General features: G+C 38.2%; 1 protein-coding gene across 1 annotated transcript in view; it reads right to left on the bottom strand.

Moving 5' to 3' along the window:
- Positions 1-7,711: 7,711 nt before the first annotated feature.
- Positions 7,712-23,661, bottom strand: part of TECPR2 (tectonin beta-propeller repeat containing 2) — a 39,049-nt gene continuing 23,099 nt past the window's right edge. The window contains exons 16-19 of the mRNA XM_054380665.1: positions 22,459-22,607; positions 10,150-10,291; positions 8,794-8,943; positions 7,712-8,533 (exon numbers count right to left, since the gene is read on the bottom strand). Coding sequence (XP_054236640.1) covers positions 8,376-8,533; positions 8,794-8,943; positions 10,150-10,291; positions 22,459-22,607 — 599 coding nt within the window. The 3' untranslated portion in view covers positions 7,712-8,375. The remainder of the gene's footprint in view (positions 8,534-8,793; positions 8,944-10,149; positions 10,292-22,458; positions 22,608-23,661) is intronic.

Below are 23,661 nucleotides of genomic sequence, written 5' to 3'. Positions count from 1 at the left end.
CCCCATTTGTTAATTACAGTGAAGTTTTCCTCAGATCCAAACCCAACACTGATGCAGCTGACTCTGTAGGAGAAACCCTTCCTGTTGGGACACAGAGCAAGCATGCTGGTTTAGTGCAATGTTGACCACAATTGTCCTTGATGACATAGGCATTAAATATAGTGTGGCAGAAAGATACGAGTCCTACTTCTATTAGCTGGTATCTGAATAAAAAAAGCCCTTTGGGCTATCTGAGTTGATGACCTTTAGCTCTGCTGGCAAAAGGGCTGCATGCAGTGTGATAGAAAGTCTTGAGCTCAGAGCCTATGGAGAACCTGTATTCTTTGTGGTAGCAAAATGTGAAACTAGCACGATCGTGGCAGTTTTGCCTGCCTTCCTTGTTCCCCAGCCTCTGCAGTGGGAAAACATAATTCCTTATTGGTTTGTTGCTTATCAACAGAAGATGCACACATTCTGCACCTTCAGAAGTCCCAACTTTCTACTAGTGCTAATTCAGATCCACCAAATAGAACATAAAAGGATATAAAGGTACTTAAAGAAATGAAAACCACCTACATAAAAGAATCAAGCAAAGCAGAAAAATATTAAATAGTTTTCAATAATGTCCTCATCCATTTACATCATTACAGGAATTGTTACATTTGGCCAGTCTGAAATGCTTCATAGAATGGGACTGCCACTATTTCCTGACAACGGCACAAGCTAATAAGCCTTATTGTGAGGAAATATTTCCTGTCATTAAACCAAATTATCCTTCCCTACTCCTCTTCCATAGGTCAGAATTATTCTCTTCAGCACTTCCTGAAACCATCATTTTACCTCTCTCTACTCTATTCTGCTCTACTCACTCTAGCAACCATGGATTAAGAGAAGTATTCTTTGAAGGCTCTTGGACTTTCATTCCTGCCCTCCACAAGTCATTATCTCTGCTCAGTTCATTAATATTGACTTTCTCAAAACTTCTTTCTGAAGTTCAGGTGCTTCTAGCTGTTTGTAGCAACCTAGATGTGAACACATCCTATCAGTGACAAACAAAACTACTTCAGCACTATGCAATGCTTGTTTCACCCCAAACCAGGACCAAAACTGCAAATACCGTACAAAACATGCCACACAGCTCCTCCTGGGACTTGACTATCTTTTGAAAAGATATGCTCCTGTTTCCCAATCAGTGGCATAGAATGGCTCCCAAAGATAACCTCTTACTTATCTGGACTACACTGGAATGAAGAGTGGCAAAAAAAAAAAGATGGTTCCTTCCCCAAGTATCATCTGTGTTAAAACTTCTGGAGTCATTGCTAAGGAAGACAGATAATCAGTACCTGACTATCACTTCATACAAAGATTAATTTATTTTGCAAAATCACTTGCCTGGGATGGCTTCCAAAAACATGAATTATTTGGCTGAACAGAAGCAGAGCTGCCTCTAGAGATGTCATATGGCAAAGCCTTAGATCCTACTAATAATAATTCTGAAGCCATATCAAGATCCATTGTCATGAAAGCTCTGCCATGGATTTATATAGGACTAAACACGAAAGACAAATATTCCAATATTCCCTAGATGCCCAGATGTGTTTTCATAAAACATTTTTCCAAAATAATAAAAAGATCTTTTTTTTTTCCTAACCACAGTATGGTTATAACTGTTAACAGTATTGCTTGAGCTTTACATGACTGAATTCATAATACATAACTGAATTCAGATATTATAAAACTGTTGTTGTGAAAATAGCTAAATGTAAGCCAAGAGATCAACGTTACCAATGCTAATAAACAAAAATAAAATAATTTCTAATAGTTGTCAGATTCTTTATTCTCTTTGGGAAAGCAAGAATATGTACCCATTTCTACTGCAGCAGTGTTTCTGGAGCAGTAATTCTCAAACAATGATCCATCAAGCACTGTCAAGTGGACCGTATTTGGTTTACATAAGCATACAACTTCTGCAGCGCTTTCAATAAGAAGTACTTGATAGAAAAAGTGCAGGAAAATCTGCTGGGAAGTTTTAGCAAGGACCCAAGGGCAACTTACTCAAAAATCTGGGGAATCGCTGTTTTAAATTTACTTACTCTGTACAAGCTGGTACTTGTAAAACTAACTGAGATCAACAACAAAGATGAGAATCTTGAACGCAGAATACAAATACAGTAACGATATGTAAATCATCTGGGTACACAGAGATAGGTCTATTTGTTGGGTCCATTAGACACAGGATTTTAAAATTACCCAGCTCAAGCTAGAAATCGCTGTAGCCAATTAAGGCGCTCAAAAAATTGTAGATGGTAGATACAAGAGCTGTGCTACTCCCCACAATGCTAACCTTTTACATCAAAAATTGTGTGCAGTTTGGTGAAATTCAGCATGAAGGAAGCTGCTTTTGTAACACTTGAACGAGGATGTGATTTAACTCTGTATTATGCTGATGTGTTCCATCCTGGCTGACTTCAGGAATGGTAACCAGAAACCCTAGACCTAAAGCAAGAATCCTTACAGACAGACCTAAAAAAACATGTGTTTGACAAGATCTGCAAAAGATTTCTATTATCCACTGTGGAAGCTGGCAAAACTCAAAGGTAGGGAATCATATGTAGACAATAAGCCTGTTCATACTGCCCAGAACGTATGTACTATGATAGACACTATGGCTCTATAGAGACAATATTCTTCTTTAGCTCTCTGAACCTTACAGTAAGACAGATGTCAACCTATTCCTAAAACTAGCTCTGAGAAATCGCTGGATGTATGATTGCGAAACTTAGAGACTGAATGAAGCATGGCCTTTTAAGTGAAAGCTGAGCTCACCTTGCTCAGTATGCTTTGAAAACTCATCTGGCAAGTGATGACATCTCTGCCTAATAAAAAAAAAAAAAGCAAAACCCAACCATCTGTCACCTTCCATCTTGGAAGTCTTCTATTAAAATCAGGTTTAAAAAGTTACCATATTGCAAGCAGACAGCAATGGTGAAAAACTTGCTGCAGAGGATTGTGGACAAGGTTAAAGGTAATGCAAAAACGTGGCTTTGGCTTTAATAGAATCACTGAATGCTTTGGGCTGGAAGGGACTCCCAGTTTGGAGTGCTGGGTGCAGCTCCCAGAGAGAACAAACTATAGTCCATCTGTTGAGGCAGAGAACGGATTTAGCAAGACAAGCGTGGGAGCTGAGCAAGTAAAAATCTCAGTCATCCTAGCAATTACCTTACTTACTTTGCACTTCCCATGATCAGCTGGCTGGTCTGTCCCCTATAACAACCAGGGATTGTGGATTTTCTTGCTGGCAGTTGCATTTTCTCCCCTGCAGCTCAAGCAAATTTATTCTTTTTTTGTACATCCCCCTGCTGTGCACCCAGGCATGTGTGCCAGGCAGTCTGCTGGGGGCTTCCCTGGAACTTTCCTCACAGTATTTTTTTTTTTCCTCTGGGAAAAGTCTAGTTAGCTTGGTCTTTCACCTGACCCAGGAGAGCTTTGTTAAATTCATCCAGCACACATGCAAAATACAGCAGTGTAACAACGTCAGCAGGGAGTCACCTATTGAGCATTCCCATTTCATTATACAAAAGATACCTGTGCACACTCCTAACAACAAGAGAGCTCCTGGCAAAGGCTCACTACACTTACCACATTACGGGTCCACTGAATACAAATAATGCATGCAGTCAACTTGTGCAAATTCTAGATGTGAAGTACAGGACATGAATACAATTCTGTATACATATTTTGGTGTATATTCTCTAGATATGAAATTCAAAACACAAGTGTAAATTGAAGTCTCTTTTATTTCTATCTGCTGTAAGTGAAGCTCAGATGAGATTGTAAGAAAGGAAAACTAAATCATTGTTTTTTCTATATTGGATGGAAATCTAGTGAAAAATGTTTGAAAGCTGAATTCATAACTACAGCTTCAGTCAGTGCTATTCAGTTGTGCACTGCTCAGTGCCTCTATCACAGGCTACAAAAATTAGTGTATTTCAGTTAGTTCTGAGGACCAAGACTGAACGAAAATTTTTCAGTTTGGATGATTTAGTATTTTGTTAATAGTTTATTATCATTGTATTAGTTTTTAGAGAACAGAAATCAAAGCTTTTATATGTGCATATATATATATATGTACATAAGAGTCCAAATTCAATACGAACATACTTTCTCAAACAGATCTTTACTTTTTTTTACAGTGTTTTTTTTTCCCCACTAGCACCAAGCAGAATTTTAACCTTATGGCTAACTCAACAACTTTGACTTTGAGTCAGATACCAGCCACAGTGTTATTTACCATATTTCTTGCACTGAAGCAAAAACCTCATGATGTTGATTTCAAGTGATGGGAAGTCCATTGCTATTTATGTGATAAACCTAGATACTGCCACTCAGCAGAGTAAGGAGATAATTTCATTTGTCCAGATATTTTAATCTTTATTGGTGAAGCTCTGACTGCAATAATTCACAAAAGTTATGACTGCAACCCACCTTTCACTTTCTAGTAACTAAAATCCATTTCTGCTGATGTGACAGTGGTTATTTTTAACTACAATAACTGATTATCAACCAAACAGGGTGATCTACTTTGTCTGGCAGGAATACATCAGCTTTCATTGCTGGCTGCTTGCCACCATAATACTATTTCCAACATGCAACTTTCACTTTCAGGAAGGCAGCAACAAAAACAAAGCCTGCATCTCACATTTTACAGCTAGAAATCCTTGGTTCAGACCTTATCTCTCTACCTCTGATGGTAGGGATGGGATGTAAAAACTGAAGACCAGAGATTTTTCACCAAGATAATGAGATCTCCATGTCCGACTTAAACTTTTCTAATTGCTAATTAAAAGGCAAAGGCATAGGCATACAGGAACTTGAATTTCATACCTTTACACTCAGAACATCAATGACTGAAAAAGTGTGTCCAGGTTGTTCTCTGAAACCTACCCAGAACTCTAGCAGAAACAACTATCAACAGCTCACTCATTAAAGGGAGTTTCAAGAGAGAAGCAAAAATATAAGCTAGAATATGCTGTGCTTGTCTGAAATAACCCACAAGTGCCTTTGAGATACTTGACAGGATTCGTCTGTTGAGAAACAATGTAGAGGAGTTATGGAGTTCAGGCGTTTTGATGTTCATGTGTGCAGGGAAGAAGAGGAAGTTTTTATCCATTGCATCAAGGACACTTTTTGTATGGGTACAAAGAATTTGCAACAAATGTGTCTCTGCATCTGCAGAAATAAAGCTATGTTTAGACAGTGAGCCAAATCCATAATTAAGTATTCCTCATTATGATTTTCTTAGCAGTAGTAGTGTTTCCTAACAACAATTCTGCTATCTTACTTACACAATTAATGTATTTTCTTTGATGCTTGTTAGCGAAATATTTCCTTTGTACCATTTAACATGATGCTATTCCTTCCTACTGCTGCAAAACAAAGAAAAACAAGAGTTACTTATGTATCTAAGATGGTTGTTGCTCACTAACTCAGTCATCTGACCTTCCTCAAGTTGTGACATATGCATTACTCATGCATAACAGACATGGCTGGTGCTGCAAGGAGACTACCCTTTTCCCTTCAGGAACCAGCAGAAGCAGCCGAACTGGTTTGCCAAGATAAATCTATGATAATTAGCAAGGGCCATCTGAGTTTGAACAGGATTCCTGTGGCTGCAAGTAGTTAAGTTTAAACATTGAAAACTTAATCATTACTATGCTTTTTTGTGTGAAGTTATCCAGGTTTGCAACTCTGTCAGGAAATAGTTGTTCCCTCTGGGAAGTGAAGCCAAGGCATGCTCTTGAAGCCTCAGCTGCAGTTCCAGTTTAAGGCCAGAAACACAGGAAATCTTCAGATGAGCTCAAATATTTCAAAATGCAAGGAAGAGTGCAGCTACAGCACATGGTACAATCACCCATTTTCTGCCTGAATATTTTCCATCTGTGACCATGCATGCATATTCTTCACTGAAAGCTAAAACATTTAATATGCAAGTGCAATTTTTGTTTAACACATAATGGAAGAAATTTGATTACTTTTGTTACAGCAAGACCTGTATGGAGACAGTAAGTTTGATATTCAAATATGAGAAGTGTTTAATTGTCTTTGCTTGGAAGACAACCATTTTTCTGGTCTGACACATCTGTCACAATTTAAAATATATGAAATAAACTTCACAGTATCCATATCCTCACACTGTCATTGCCATATTGTCTGGGGTAGTAGCAGGGAAGGAGTTTCATAAGCAGGCCTATCTTCCACATCAAGACAATTTCCAGACACAGAAAACTCTCTTGTAAATCCTGCAACAGATGAGTCTTACCACAGTAATTTATTTCTTACAAATCTAGTTTATTGCACTTATCTCAAAGCACAAACAAAACAAAAAAAAAAACTAAATACAGAAATAAAAGTTAAAACCCCATCCTAATTTCATTGAAACTACCCTAAAAAGTAGTTTGATAAGAGTTCTTGACACCAATTTAACATTAATTACCATAGCAAGGTATAATATTATACAGTAAATCAGCAACTAGCAAGCTCAAGCCATTACTAAGATGACTTTGAAAAATATGATACAAAAGTGTCACTATTATATAATGCCATTGTATTTTAGCATCTGGAACTTGGCAGGGCACAGAGGTGTACTCATGTCCCTTTTCCAAAGGTTGACTTGGGAGCTGCCATAAAATTCCTTTATACGGATTTTCAGCTTCTTTAGGGTCCTCAAGATACCAAACTATGCTTGCATAAAACAGACTGGGTTACTTCACAAGCTGATTCCATTACAATCCACTGCCAGAAAAGATAAAAAAACTCTCTGGGGCAATCTCTGTATATGGATGAGACAGTAAGGAAGCAAACATCTGCAAAAAGGAAACAAATCTGTCCTCCATGTAAGACTGGAAGATCAGACAGAGAACTGACAGCCAATATTACAAGTGCTACCAAAAACGTGACATAACTTGGTTCTCTCTCCAGCAATTCACATTCTCGCCTTGCACCATGTTTGTTCCAAGTTTTGTGCAGTGTATGCATGAATTTTTCTGAAACAGAACAGAGGTTAAAAAACAAACACATCCTTTTCCCTATGTAGTAAGTTCTCGAAACAGCAACATCCTCTCTCTTCTCAACTACTGTCCCCTTCCAAAGCTGGCTCTTTTACAGTATGGATTAGCAGCTGCTTAAAACATTCTGATGATTTAACAAGCTTAGAATAAACACAAAGTAACTCCTCTGCCTAGATACTGAACTCAGGTTCTCCCATCTGTAGTTCTATTGCTTAAAAAAGATGAGGTATCTCTCAAAGATTTAGTTTAAAGAAAAATAAACCGCAATGATTAACTCAGGTTACTTCCCAGTTCATCACGTACCTCTGCTGCAACATCTGTTAAGACACTTCAAAATTTAGCTAACATAGCTAAAAATCATAGTATTGCTAAGTATTTTCTCACAATATCACCATTTTTAATGGGACCTAGAGGTAATTCTATCAATTACCACTTTTCCTTTTAATACACCTAGGTTTGGTACTCAAAACAATTTGAGTCCAAATGTTAAAGCACTGGCTGGAGGCACAAATACAGTACAACAGGAATTATGAAAGCTGCCTTGTACATTCCTGTTTTGTACTACAAACCCAACACACAATTTCTTCCTATTCCAAAGTGGGACTTACCCTCAAAATCTGTCAGCTTCCTGATGGCTGTGTGAAATGGGAAAAAGTTCCCCTGATACTAGGTGTAATCCAAACTCCTCCCTTGTGAACGAAGTCAAATTATGAACCAAATTTACAGAAATGGAAGGTTAGTATGGCCTTGTGGATATTTCTAAGGAAATGGATTAAATTAAGTTCAACACCAATGCTGTGTAATCATGATGTTCTGAGACCTTACTAAGAAATACTTTGTCTTATTTTCTTCCACACTGCAAGGAAAAACTGTAAGTATATGTATAGCAGTTGGAAAGTGTTCCCATCGGCTTGGAGTTCCAAGTACAAGAAGAAATTGAAAAATGCTTAATGTTTCTGCCATAAAGAAATATTTAATGCAACAGAATTCCTTCTCAAAATAAGTACACATGTATTAGTGTGCATGCTGTTGTGAAATAGTCACTTTCATTGCTAGTAAGATTAACTTAAGAGTTATATTTCCAAAGGAGCTTCTACAGTAGTACGGTATAACAATTGCAGTATGCCACACCTAAAGAGTCTCCCAAGAGATAATGGAACAAACATCAGAACTCACAGCTTGGGGGCTATTCAACAGGTCAGTCTTTCAATACGAAAGTGCTAATATCACAGGTCCAGTAGGAGTGGCTTTTAGATCCAACATTCTGGACAGACATTACAGGAATCTTGTCCTTCAGTTTTTCTCATTGCTTCACAAGCTTGAGATACTTCATATCACTTCCCATTCATCTTCAAAATCATCAGGGTGGAGCAGAACAGAAGTGTCATTATTTTTCTGCAAATTATGGGAATGGCTAAAGGTCTTAGTGAGGCGCTGGAGAAGGGATCCTGAAGCACTGATCGCCCACAGTTCATCTAGAGGGGTCACTGCAAAGCATAAATTATTCATCTTTTAATTAATATAGCATGTTTCAATTACAGACATTAACAAAATCATATTTGGGTCTATTTTCCTAATTAGAGAAGATTTTCTTTCATGTGGTGAAAACACCCTTGGTTAAACTGTCACTGCCAACAAAGCATTTAGATTATGCAGCAATCCCTGCATATGGTCAGCTCGAGCACCATCAGGCAGAAGTTAAAGCAGACATCACAGTGTTTTGAACTGTCATGCAGGACCAACTTGCCTGTTAAACGTGAGACATTTCCAGGAATCTTCTTCCAGTAGTCTCCTGCTGGATTCTTGTCAGTAACACCGTATCGACGAGCTACGTCTCCATTTGGACAGCGTGCCCAGACAGTCCTTGTACTTATAGCCAGCTGACAAGCCTGCAAACCTAAAAATAATTGGACGTGAAGAGGGAACAAATCACAGGCTTTCTACATACTAGATACGTTTGCAGGAAAGTTTATTAAGACAGCAGGTCTGTAACCATTTCTATATGTTAACATTAGAGAACGCTCCATTACAGATGGCACAAAGAAATACTCAGTTCTCTGGGAGGTTTTCCAAGAAAGAAGTGTCAAGAGGACAATTTAGAACTACACATTTCTTTACACCGACTTTAGGGGAGTTGAACTGAGTGGATACTGTTTGAATTTGAGCTTCTGGTCTTGTGTAAGCAGAACATCAGAAAGTAGGCCACTTGCAGCACACAAAGCACTGTTGAACAAAAGAGCTTTTTAATTCGAGACTTTGTACTCACTGCACCTATTGACCAGAAGGATATAACACTGTGGTTCCATTCTGTTATGCGGACACAGCCACAAGCAACAACCAATTAGAGGACTTTTATAAAAAGCTTTTAGAGCCTCCACTGTATTTTACTACCACATGGGGAATAATCTAACAGTTAACTTCAGTTTGTCTAAAGTCAGTTAACATTACAGATATTGTGGAAGGTTTTTGTCCCAACATCACAACCAAGTCCTCCACAACTAAGTGCCATGCACTTATGCAGTGAAAAGTCTTTAACAAGCAGTTAATATGCAGTTATTTTGAAAGAAACAACTAAAATTTAGTTTTATTTACAGGTAAGGCAAAAATGTAATTACCTAATCTAGAATGTATTCAGCACACAGGATTAATAGAAAGGTGTGAAAATAGCATTAGGTTTTTGTTAGCCACATCTAGATAGGAACCTCATGCCACAGCACATTTAAATAAAAAACTTCCTCCAGCACAGTAGTCTCCTATTGCTTAGGAACACTGCTTCAGTTGTAACTGAAAGCGAACTGTATTGTTTATTAATTCAGTGGCAGCAGCCCAAAATAACACACAACTGAAAATCACCAAAAAAACCCCAGGTTTCTCTTCAGTTAACTACTTAGTGCTTTTAAGTAAACCCAAGGTATTCTTTAAAAGAAACCCTTTATCAGATATTTAACTATGTTTCCATAAATAAACACACTTCATCACTGAGAATAATATTTGGTTTAAGCATTGGCTATCCAATTTAAAAAGCAACAGTAAACAAACAAACAAACAAAAACACTGAGCAAATGACAGAAACAACAAAAAACTGATGCATCGATTTTTTTACCTGGTACATGTTCCCAGTCAGTACCTACAGGCATTTCATCTGTAATTCCCACTCGTACATGGACATTCCATTTGCTATCAATTGCCCACAACATCTGATCATTTGGACTTGAATGAATGCTGATCAAGTTGATTCCAACTGGCTATAAAAATGAAACACAGTATTTAAACTTTGTACTATTGTATCACTTGTTCTTCACAGAAGTAAAGCAAGAGAAGTAATATATTTGCCAGATACTAAAGACTGGAAGAAATGAAACTGACAGTTTGTCATTGCACAAAATTACCAATTTTCCAAAAAGTCAATCCCTTCCTAAATAGAAGAACAACATAAATGAATGCCACAGGAAGTTACTTATAAAGATACTCATACTTAATGTTCAGCATCCAAGTCTAATAATATTCATATTTGCTTAACCCCTGTTATTCCAATTAGGTAGTTTCAATTGCAAGTTAAGAGGGAACCCTTCCACGAAAATGCACAGGGAAGTGCTTTCCTTTTGCCTTCCAGAAAGCTTTCTTAATGTAACTAACCCTGCACTTTATTTTTAAATGTATACCAGCAGTACATTTTCACTGTTTGAATGTCTCCCCTTGGCAAAGAAATGCTGATTTGCCACCTTCCCATGACTCCGTTCTACAGGAATACAACTGTGGAACTCATTGCAGACCACTGCAGTACTGGAGCAGCCACACACGCATGTATCCACAACGCTGTTGGCAAACCCAAGTGAAATGCACTTCCCTTCAGCTCCCAGGCAAATCCTTACTCCATCTGTTTCTATGGAGATTTGCCTTAAGTAAAGTTCAAAATCATTGCTCCTCACCACAACATTTTACAGACATCATAAAGATGGTTACTTCGTAGCACAATATCTCAGCTAACAGGTTCAGTGAATGCGGATATCCTGAATAATGTACTCTAAATAAAACACAGGTAAGAACAAGGGGAAAAAAAGAGTTTTCTCCACATTAGTCTGACACTGAAAAAACAGTAAGATGCACTGAAATATATCAAGATCTCAAAGAAGTTCTGCATTTCTTGCTTTAACTTCAAAGGCATAAGGTGAATTTCCAGTGTGATAAATAGAAGAACAAGAAGATCTTTGTCATCTATAAACCTGGGAATAAAGAAGCTTGCATATATAAGCACACAACCTAGTCCCAGATGGGCTTTTTGTGTACATAACAGTTACCTGCTCTGGTTTTGCTGTTACAGTTCTTGTGTTAACGTGTGTCTGACCAGCTATAACCAAGTTTGGCTTGTATCACCAAATCAATCCTGTCTATTCAAGTTCCAAGACCTTTGACAGACTATTTTCCCATGTTTTTATGTGCTTGTTAGGTACCTTCATTCTGTTGGAAGCCTATATCAGCCTTGAGATATAGGCTTGAGAAGTATTTACCTTTGGTCAGTAAATTCATAATGGCTGCAGTTTGAACACTTACACTGAGTCATTAATTGTCTCTAACAGTGTTGATAACACAGAATTTACAACTGTCTAGGTACTTAAAAATTGGTATTAAACTACTCTATTGAAATAAAAAAAAAAACCACAAATCAACCAACCAACAAAATTCCAAACCCAGCCCAAACCCAATAAACAATAAATGCCCAAGCAAATCCAAAATCAACCAAAGAAACAAAAAAACCCAAATCACAGCAGAACACCCCAACACCCCTCCCCCCACCATCTTACTGCCTCTTCACTTCCTGGTCCTGTTCATGTGTCTCCACTCCGGTTTTTTCTTGCTTCTTTCTATGGCTAACTACTTATCTCCTTTTCCCAGCAAGGTTGTTCTATCACAGTCACCTCTTCCTCAGATTTAGAACTTTCTGCCACTCTTCCCCCATCTCCTTCACACCACAAATGGCCAGTGTGTCTGCCTATATCCCACCCCACCACACGCTTTACATTCCAACTACAGTCCTCCCCAATCTGTGCCAAACAGCTTCGTGTGACCCTTGTTACTGGACAGGTGAGATTTGTGCACCTTGCTCTCCACTCTTCCATGTCATCATTCCTCCCTTCCTCTGTCATTTGTCTTGGCAACAATTCCTTGAGACAGAAAGACTGAGTGCTTGCATCTACAATCTAAGCCTGTGCATTACCACAGACATATATGTAGCGTAAGATAAGAAAAGCAGAGAAAACACCCCAAAGGAGTGGCATGAGAGTTGTTTGATGCTCTGATACCTCCACAGGTTCAAGTACAATCAAAGCAATCATGTCTGTTCTGCAGCACCATTGTACCTAAGAAACAAACTGACAGTACCAAGTTCAGGGTAATATCTCTATAAGCTTGGCCAAAAATTCTTTCTGTTCTTTGTTTTTCTAAGCAAGGTCCTATTTCCTCCTTAAGTTTCCCTGCTTCTCTAGGTATGACACTTTCATGCCACTTTCAACTTCTCTTCCTTTTTCAGGCTACTTAGCTCTTTCTGATAAGCTCACTCTCATTATAAAACATCCTGGCAATACACTGGTGACAGCATCCAATGCTCTTAACAGACCTCCCCCTCCTCTCCACCGAAGCCTTCTGCTGTGAAACAGGCAGTGAAGAACACAGTTACAGGACAGGTAGTGGTATGATTTTACACAGCAGCTTTTGGCACAACTCAGTGACAAGACATTGTGACACAAGTGCATATAATTCCCAGATCCTGTTGCAGAGGTTTGCCTCTGGGTTTTTTGCCCAGAAAGCAGCTATCTACAACAAAAAAATGTATTCTCGTGGCTACCACAGTAAGGTAGATAAAATTACAGATTGCATCAGGTTGGAAGGGACCTTCAAAGGTCATCTTGTGCAACATCACACACACACTCCCCCTGTAGTGACATAGAATCACATAAGTATTTCATCTGGAAAAGACCTCTAAGATTAGAACAACCACACTGACAACATCTGGGATATCCCTCATTTTCACTAGGTTTTGATTACCATAAGCAAGCTTCAAGTATTTAATAATCTATATAACTCACACAAAAAAGCATCAGAACGCTTTTTGTGTTACTCTCCAATACATGCACAGACTCTGTATCCACAGACCTCCACTATCTCTGTTCTGCTGCAACTATCCAGGATGAGAAAGACTAAACATAACATTCTCAGTCTGTCCAAACTCAGTCCTTTTAATAATGAGTTGGTGGATGCAAGCTGCACAAATGTTCTCTTTACCTTCAAAAGACAAATCAGAAAGACCTTCAGCTGGTCCAGGCCAGGCTGTAAGAAGGTCAAATCAGAGATACTTCTCACACTGCTGACCGTTATCTGTGTATCAGATAGCTACTTTCATAGCTCCCTGACACCCAGACCCTACTAACTAGTGTAACAAACAAACTACACAACTTACAGAGACCCTCCCATAATATAGACCTATTTGCACATTATTTTCTGAACTCACAGAATACATCCAGTTGGAAGAGACCTCAGAGATCATCCAGTCCAACTCTCAACCCAGCACTGGAGGGTCAACACTAAACCATCTCCCCAAGCATCAGGTCCACACACTGATTATACACCTCCAGAGACAGTGACTTGACCACTGCCTTAGGCAGACCATTCCAAAGTTTGAGAACCTTTTCAGTGAAGAAATATTTCCTACCATCCAGCCTAAACCTCCCCTGCAAGGGGAGTCCTGTTGCTTGCCACCAAGGTGAAGAGGCTGCCCCCACCTCGCTCCAACCTCCTTTAAGGTAGTTGTAGAGAGCTCCCCTCAGCCTCCTCTTCTCCATACTGAACAACCGCAGCCCCCTCAGACGCTCCTCACAGGCCATGTGCTCCAGGCTCTTCATGAGCCTTGTTGCCCTTCTCTGAACACACTCCAGCACCTCAATGTCCTCATCAGTGGCTTCATCAGTGCTAAGTACAGGGAGGTGATCCTCTCCCTGTTCCTGCTGGCCACGTTTCTAATACAAGCTAGGATGCCATTGGATTTCTCAGCCAGCTGGGCACACTGCTGACTCATATTCAGTCAACTGTCAGCCAATACCCCCAGGTTCAATCACACATCGCCAGGTCTGTAGCTTACCATGCAGTTGTTGTGACCCAGGTGGAGGACCTGGCATTTAAATTCCATTTGAATGAAGGCTGTAGATCATTGTCAGCATTATGGACATGAAGAAAGCACAAGCAACATAACAGCAGTATTGACCAGAAAGATTTCTGTTCAGACTTTTGAAGAACATCTTGCTAAATTCAATGCCCTTTTTTTTCTCTGCAGAGAATATCAACACAGTATATAAGGAAAGATGAATCTATGTTTAGTCTTCCTGGAAGCCCTTTGTTCATCTGTCATGTTGCCACTGAATTGTCAGAAAGAGATTACTATTTACTGACTGAAAAACTGGAGTGCTGTTTTCCTCAGAAGCCTTAGAACAGCAATGCGACCCTTTCCCCCACTTACTTTCTTTAGTGAATAAACAGATGAGGGTCTTAGTTGAGTACCTCGGGTCTACAGCTAGCAGTCAGGGAGAAAAGGCAAAACCAAGGAGTGAACTCCTTGATCTCTCTTTTAAGAACTCTAGATTTTTTATTTCAAGGGTTTTTCTTGCAGAAACATGAGAAAGACTATAATATATGGCATCAAATCCTAGAAAAGGTCATACCAGACCCATGTGACTATTCAACACAACAAAGTTCAACAGAACCATAAAATACTCTCAAAATATTTAGTACAACTGTTCCTTACAAGTAATTAAAAAACTAATTTATGCAATCGGTTTAAAAATCATACAAACTACACCCCTACTCAGGTTTGCCCAACTGTGTTTTGGCCACTCTGTCTTACACCTAATATTATAAAAAGTAGTGTAGGAGATTATAAGATGTCTGTAATTACCACAAATATTTTTAATAACATACTGGAAAACTGAGCTATCAGGAAAGAACAGCTAAGTTTTTACAGAGCTGTACATAAACACTATGTCCTATGATTCCCAAGGAAAGATGATTTAGCACTAGGTAATAAAAACCTTGTATAAGCAAAGCTCTGAGTAATGAAGGCATTTTGGGGCTTTGTTTTTCAAAAGCAGAATTTAATGAGCATCAGTGAAACATCCTCTCACATAGGCTATGCCAGTAAAGTGTTTTTAAAATTTAAATCTCTTACCGAGGAAAGTATAGCATTTTTGTAAGGTAAAAACACTCATGCATTTTTACCTTCAGCCTCATCTGACAGTTGCTCTGACAACTTAAAGCAGTTATTAAACTGTTGCTTTTTCTGCTGTTTTGCTTTTTAGCCTTTGTCCACGTTATTTCACGTGTTTGTGATGAAAATGTCACATGCCTTTGATAGTAACAGAAATTAAATCCTGCACTACTTTATGAAAAAATGCATGTAACCTTTATGTGATAGTACTCATTTACACAACCGGGAGGAGAAATCACAACCAAGCAAAACCCCAACAAAACACCTGTAAAAGGACACCACACGAACTCAGGGACAGGGGGAAAACAAAAAATAAATCAAAAAATGCTACAACAACTCTGAAAAGTGATGACCTGTCAGGATGCAGAATACATCCCATAAGCCACAGGAACACTGGAAATGCTCTCTCATCTAGTAGCACTCATCCAGTGCTAAAGTTCTGGACTAAGAACTCTCTCAAACTATGTGATGTGCTACGTTACTGGATAAAACCAATCATATTCCAGGGGTCAGAAGTAAGGTCATTGCTTCCCAGATACATGATCCATTTACCAAATTATATAGCCCAACTTCTTCCACCTTGCTTATTTCTAGGCTTCATTAGACTTGGGTTCAGTACACAGGGTCTTCCTACAGACCAGATTTCACCTTCTTACAGCATCATCATAAAATGAGGAGACAGTAGTAGACCAAGGGGGTATATTAGGGGCCTCCAGGCTTCTAATTCAGGTTGTGTGCCCACCACTTATTCAAAGGCATATCCTTACTCAGTGTGGACTTGCTGGCTCACCGAAGTTCACTTCAGTGATTACACAGTCTGAGCTTAGCACCTACCTGTGCTCCTCCTATTTTACTTCACAAATTCTAAACCCACAACTACAAACCTGTCAGTGGGATCCAGCTTCCCCCCCCCCATAGCTTCTGGAACCAAACAAGCTGAAATTCAGTCACACAAAAGAAAATGACAATAAAAACTGCTCCAACCAGAATTTAGAAAATGCAGACGTAGTTTTAATGAAAATGAAAGAAAACAAAAAAATCCCCCAAACACTTACGTTTATACCTGTCTCTCAAAATCACTGTTCACAGATCCCTATTTATTAAATACTTCAGGCTATCACTATCTGCAAGCACCTGAACAGTTCTGCTGAAAGTAAGGCACACACGTGGCAATTCCTTTACTCAAGAATTTTTACGCCATTACATTTTTAAATAGAATAATTTTCAACAACTCTCAAAACTCAGTAACTGCAGTTACCCTATTTACCCAACTGAATGTTAAACAAATTTCTCTGAAAAATAATTAAATACATACTTAGGCACATTGGAAGAGTGCAGATGTGAGGATGTTTCTAGTACCAAACAAATGAAAGTATGAAAAAACCAAGGTTCTCCTTCCAGTATTTTTTTGTTCTCAGTGTAAAGTCTTGTCAAAAAGCAAATAGATCACCTTGAGATCATATTTCAGAAGGACGTGGAAGGATCCCTTCCTCAGTTTTCTGGGTGTTTTTTGTTTTGTGCACTTTTTGTGATCTGAGGCTTCTGGGTGCTGATAATAGCTATCTAATGTGACAGGCTACATGCACACTTCTCTGAACATGATGATAGCAGTGCCTGAAAACAAATATCAGAAGGCTAAAACTCCAAGGCAGAAAAATATAGCAAAGTAATACAGTGACAGCAGTTTTCTTAACTTGCAACAAAAAGAAAGATAATAAGCACTGAAATGAGCAATGGAATCAGGCAACCTTAGCAAAAATGCTGGAACTGCATTTTTTTTAGTATCTAAAGCACCTTTTATGTAACTTATTTCTTAAGAAAGGCATACCTGCTAATAGTGCATATTTGAACCTAAACACGATGGCACTCTAAATCAGCCAAACAAAATACACTGCTGATGGGGCTTTGATACAGTATAGTCATGTGCAGCCCATCTTGACACAGTTACTCTGACTACTGCCAAACATAGTTTTTGTCTACATCATCTTGAAAAGTGCAGTCCTCCAGAAAATCTTCTCCCTATTAATGTCTTCAGAACACCTCACATGAGTAAAGATATATGGAATAACAGACTAGGTAGTCTGATCTATTGATAATCACGAGGTTTAATAAGGGTATTACCTCTCCTATCTAGGCAGAACTGTTCTAATAAAGATACTTCCTCTGTATCATGTCTTAATACCCCAAAGCACAACTCTAGCAACTCAGAAAGATATCTGTGCTGGGTAATGCAAGCTAGTCCATGCTAGTAAAAACAACCAGGTTTGAACAGTGATGCTCAAGAACTGAGTTTCCCACTGCAAGTACATTGAAAAGCAGCATGGATGACTCTGAAGTAAAAGTTACAAAGCATATTCAACGAAAAAATTTCCACCCTCTCCAAATATCAAATCCTAAAAGATCATTTCAAACAAACCCTTCCTACATTTCAGCTTTGATTTTGGCACCTACCATAGAAATATGTAATGGCAAAACTTGATCTTGGAAGAGTGCTCACCACTTCCTCCTGTAAGGACCATTTAACACAAAACTGGCCTTCATAATAATAGAAACCTTACTGAAAAACGCAAAGGTGAGGCACATGCAGAGGAAGAAAGTCTTCAGATTTGCACTAAGTATTTTGTAAGGTAAGAAGAACTTTATTTAAAGAAAGGAAAGGAAACAAAGGTCATGACAACTATTTCTAACACATCACCACTCATCTGTAAGGCACAACCAATATTTACACTGAGATTAAGAGAAAGGAATGTACTGAGAAGAAATTAAATCTAGCATATATAAATCTTACAGAATTACAGAGGAATGTCCTAATTTCAAATAATATTTTAACTACCATTTGCTTTGTAGTTTAAACAATTTTTGAATGACAGATGAAGTGTGAGCAGCTTTTTTTTTTGTTTGTGCAGGAGGAAAAATAGCTCCTAAATCAGTAAGAGTTTAGACTATTTTCTCTTACCTATGTTATATACCTTAAAATATAAAGAGAGAATTACTAGGTTGTTAAAAGAGCAATTTCTCTTAAGTTTCTCTTACATGACATGCACATACTGCAGGAGATCTTTTTACAGGAAACTTAAGTTAGGAGGTACTCTTCTGCTGAGGCCCTGGGAACTACAAAGTATTAATGAAAGATTTAAAAAGTAGCCAAGTAGTACACATTTCCTCAAATGAGCTCCTTTTACTCCATGGTTCAGACAAGTCACAAGGGTATTTAAACAAACTTCCTGATTATTATTTTTTTAATCCTGTTCTCTACGGAATTTGGTTACAAAAGAGCAAAGAGAAGTAATCAAACAAGTGGCAATTAATAAACTGTTCTTATCTATTTTTAGAGTAAGGCTGATTGTTTACAATCAATAGATGATTGGTCACTCACTAGAAATACTTATCTTGATCTTTGTTTCCTTTAATCCTATTAAATAAAGTTCTGCTTATCTGATAGATGCTTTAATGTAAATCTCAGAAGGTGGTTCTTAAGGCCAGTTTTTATGTTAAGTGGTACTTGTTGGAAGTGTTTCTCAAGATCAGATTTTGCCTCCGGATCTTTTTTAGAAGGTGCCAAAAACCAAAGCTGAAATGTTGAAAAAATTCTTTCCAAACACGTGTTCAACTTCTGAGGTCCTTTCAAAGCAATTTAATACTTTTTACCTTTTGATCAACTTCTACTCCATAATCACCCACATTAGCCTTACTGATTATACAAATTTTCTAAATTATTATTTCTTTAGTCCAGAATCTGAAGAGCATTAAACCTTCAGAAATATACATGCACATAATTACAAAAATACACTCTGTAGCATCTATATAAATAGTATTTACATTTCCTGGTCATTTTTATTGCATTAAATGTTATATTGAGACATTCTGCAGCAGATACTAGTTTCATCCTGCGTATGAACAACAGAACAAAAATCACTTTCTATTTCTTAGACTAAATAATTTATTCAAAGAATTTTGATCACCTTTGTCAATGTCCTTAAGGCAGCTTCCAAAAAGCTACTCAACTATGTAATCATTTTGACTTCTAAGACTGCAGAACAGAATGGATGAAGCATAGAAAACATTGACATATAAACTACTACGCCCAAGATACTGCAACAATGTTATCAACCACTTTGAAAGTGCTGGATAAAATAAAACTGAGGAAAGGCAGACAACAGAAGATGTTATTTTACATCTCAAGAAATACTGCAGTAGGGTGTTACAAAGGGAAGGGTAACAAATGAGAATGATTTTAGTCTAGATTAAAAAACCCAAACAAATCAACAAAACCACAAAACCCAGCATCACAGTGCAGAATGAAATAAAATTGTATTCACCACTTTTTTGTCAGGACCTCTAAACTCTTGTCTCTGAATACTTTCATGAAGTTGTGCAAAGATGGATGCTGTGCAACTGCAGCATTCCTTTAAGGAGAAGTGGCACCAAAAAAGTCTATAGCTGCTCACAAGCTGTTCATGAGTCATGAGATCTAGGATACAGCAAATCACATTGGCTCTGACATTTATCAGGGAATGACATATCCATAGCTGGTTTTAAATTACGTTATTTGAGAATGGCTCCTGTACTTAAAGCAAGTGAAAGGCCATTCTGATTTCCTTCTCCAAACAGAAAATGACCAAATTATCCACAAATACTTCTTACTATTTCTGTTGTTCTGAAGACAAAATGATGCAGCACGAATCGTGTCAAAGTCAATTAATGGATAGATAACAGTAAGGTGCTGCTAAGAAGCAAATATTGTTCACAGAATAGTCCACTTTTCAGCCATCATGTTGCATCTGTTATCCAAATGCTAAGATAGCATTTGGAAATAATTTTAAAGTTCACATATTTTCTAATTTTACATTAAACCTTTGTAAAAGAAAAGAGTGGCTGCTCTTTCAAGTACTGCAATGACTTGTTTTGGGACAATTCCAGCATGTTAAAACAAGCATGTAACCCACGAGTTTTCATCTCTGCAAGCAATGTTTGAATTTTTGCCCTTTCATATTGACTCACTAAATTTGCAATGTCTGGCAAGGTAACAGGAAAGAGAATGACACTGCCTTGGGTATCAGAAGGTCATCATTTTGGAAGGCAACATCATTCAGCTTCCTCAATAATACAGTAAGAAATAACTCTATTTCCAACTTTGTCCACTTAAAGATTTTCTACATAAGCAAGTCACTGCTAAATAATGGGCCATGGCAATCCCAATTTCTCGTAAACACCTATGTATTGAATAGCTGAATCTACTTCAGTGGAGGAGTAGAGAATGCACTTAGTATAGACTAAATAGTATCAGTGTAGAGAAGCAGCTTTCAGGGCTATTATTTACCTGGATAAAAAAAAAAATCCTTGGTAAGAAGATACTACACAAGTTTAATTCTCTGTCTCTTGGCCAACTCAGTTTGTGGAACACATTCTAGAACACGCTTTCTCCGTTTTTTAAGAATACTACTGTTATGGAAGACATCATCACTGATGATCCTCTTCCTGCTGCCCTACTGCCTCTTAACAGAAAAAAGAAATGCGTCTTAGAGGTTACATCAGAAAGCCTCACTTGCAGTGCATGAAGAATGAACAGCATAATCCAGCCTTTGAACAAAGTGACACAGGAACTTTCTTATGTGTGTTACACTACTCTGCACAACAAGGTGCCATTTCTTCAGGCCTGACTGATCACATTGACAGCACAGAAGTCTAATCAGCGCTGTTATTAACTGATGGGATGCAAATACGCAGTTTCATTTCCCTGTTCCCCTGCTCTTCTTTGCTGTTACACCCTGAGAATCAATCACATAGTAAGTGGCTGATAGGAGATAAGCAGAACTAAAGGCAAATGATCACACACAGGATGTTAGGGGTTGGAAGGGACCTCTGGATATCTTCAAGTCCAACCCCCCTGCCAGAGCAGGACCATAGAATCTAGCATAGGTTGCACAAGAATGCATCCAGATGGGTCTTGAAAGTCTCCAGAGAAGAAGACTCCACAACCACTTTGGGGAGCCTGTTCCAGTGCTCAGTGACCTTTACAGTAAAGAAATTCTTCCTCATGTTGAGGTGATGTAAAAAAATAAACTATTGCAGCCCCACTGCCACAGATTTACTTTTGTTTCTTAATATGGCATTTCAAAAGTACCACGCATTACAAAACCTTCAAGAGAAATTCTGTAACACTCTAAAACGTAAATCAACTATGCAAACACATCCCATGCTACCATGCTGGATCAGCAAACAGTTCAAGTGATGTTGTGCCAAGGAGCAAAGAATGAAACCAGTAGTCAGAAGCCTGCTCCATTACAGCAGTCCCAATCCATGACACACACAAAAACCCCCAAATATTTGATACTTTAACTTGCAAAATATTAGAGCAGGAATGAAAGCAAGCATTGAGGTTTAAGAAGAGATTAAAAGAGAAAGCAGACACAGGGTAAACCTCTTTTATCCTTTCTCTATATTCAGAAAAGATGTTCCCAGGGTACTTTAGGAGGCTCCTTTTCCATTCTGATCCCCTCAGCTGGCAGGCAGAAACCACATAAAGCTTGCCCGTTCTGGGATCAAGAGAAAAGGGCTGAAATGGCACTGCATACTTATTAACCACTGGATGATAAGGACAGTCCCTAAATCTAGGCACAGCACCCTGGCAAGCATCCTAGACTCATAAAAGTTAGGATAAAGAAAGGAGGCTGGCACTTCAGCACCACACCTCTTGAGCAGAGCCTTCCCACACCCCCTGCTTTGTGCCTTTTGCCAGTTCAGCTGCTTGGCTAGCACACAGCAGGTATTCAGTATATGGTTCAAGGCTGCATTCTACTATGTGCCCATAAATCTGCTGCGCTAGAACAACAGTAAACTTTCATTAAGGATAGAAAGGAAAACAAAAACGTCTACTTTTGAAAAAAAAATTAGAAATTAAAGTTATTTGCAAGGATTAGATGAATTTGGATGACTTATGGTGATAGGATAGCATATTCAGAGTACTTTATACAGACTCTGTAGTGGGTTTTTTTTCCCTTTTTCTTTCTGAGAAAAATTCTGTAGAATTCAAATGTGGGACAGTTTTAAGCTTCACATATGAAAACAGTAGAGCCAGATTTTTAAGACTGTTAAAATTATTCATTTTTAAATGCATAGAGCTAAACCACTGGGTTATGAAAACTGTAATCAACATTTTACCTGCATAGGTGGCTCGATCATTATCCACGCAGGAAGCATCAAACTTGGGTTAAGAGGTTGAGTTCCTACACGGAAATAAATGCCACCACTGGTGTCACAAGCCCAAACATGCTGATTTCCACAGGTCAAGCTGATCAGCTTAATGGCACCTAATAACAAAGAGACTATTGGCAACCTGGCATTTTCCTTTCACATTCAGCTAATAATGAGAACTTCCATTTAAACTTGATTGTATTAAACCAGCTTTAAACACAGTCACATAAAAATGATTAGAAGTATTAACTTGTGAGAGAAAACAATCACTGGATACAATGAATAAAACCAACAGGTAGCATATGTCAGGTACCTCTCTTTTAAATCTGTTTTATTAATAGGATAATACAAATTCTAAACCCCACTAAAAATATACCATTAAGATAACTGAATTTGAGCAGGGAAACATTCTGTAGCTAATGCTGTCAGTGCCTAGACAAACTTTCACATGACCTAATGTGAACTTTTTGCTGTAGCTGGCCAAGCTTGTAAACTTTTATAAGGTGTTGATCTGCTAATACATTCAGCAAAGAACATTCCCAATACTACCAGCACTTTAAAAATAAGAGAGTATATGTATTATGCACTTCACTGTTAACACACCAGTATCACATCTGTGCATAAAGGAGCTGATTTTCAGTGGATTTACATTCAACAGTGCGTGCACATTTGTTACACCGATTTCAGAAGTGCATCAGTATTTAACCCTGTGTAAGTCAGCACAATGAAAACAAAGCTGCCAAATAGGTATGTTTTGGAATTTTGGGGCTGGGGGGTTTTTACATACCACATTGCACCCATTGATCTTGCTATTAAAAGTTTGCAAAGTCATTAGAGAAGCACATCTGATATTTTAGACTAAAAAGAACTGCTAGATAACTGTCAGCTGGAACTCTTACTCTTTTACATTAATTTTAAAATAGTCATGTGGTGCAATGTATGTAACACACAATTTTTTTTTTTTCTCCCAGTGTCAGGACAAGTAATGGAAAACATATTCTGCAGCAAGAGGGACCCAGTCACTACAGATATACTACAGGAGGAATGCTCTGGTCAGACTCCAAACTAAAGACTTTAAAAATAGGCCTTGCTGGATGACTGAACATGCCAGTGCTGCCTGGGATACCCCATTCTTGGTAAGAGCTCTCTCTCCAGTGATGCGAAATCTGG

Source organism: Indicator indicator, chromosome 4 (assembly GCF_027791375.1).
Source record: "Indicator indicator isolate 239-I01 chromosome 4, UM_Iind_1.1, whole genome shotgun sequence".
Taxonomy (NCBI): Eukaryota; Metazoa; Chordata; class Aves; order Piciformes; family Indicatoridae; genus Indicator; species Indicator indicator.
The sequence above is the reverse complement of the archived record's forward strand: the minus strand, read 5'-3'. Positions and strand labels throughout refer to the sequence as shown.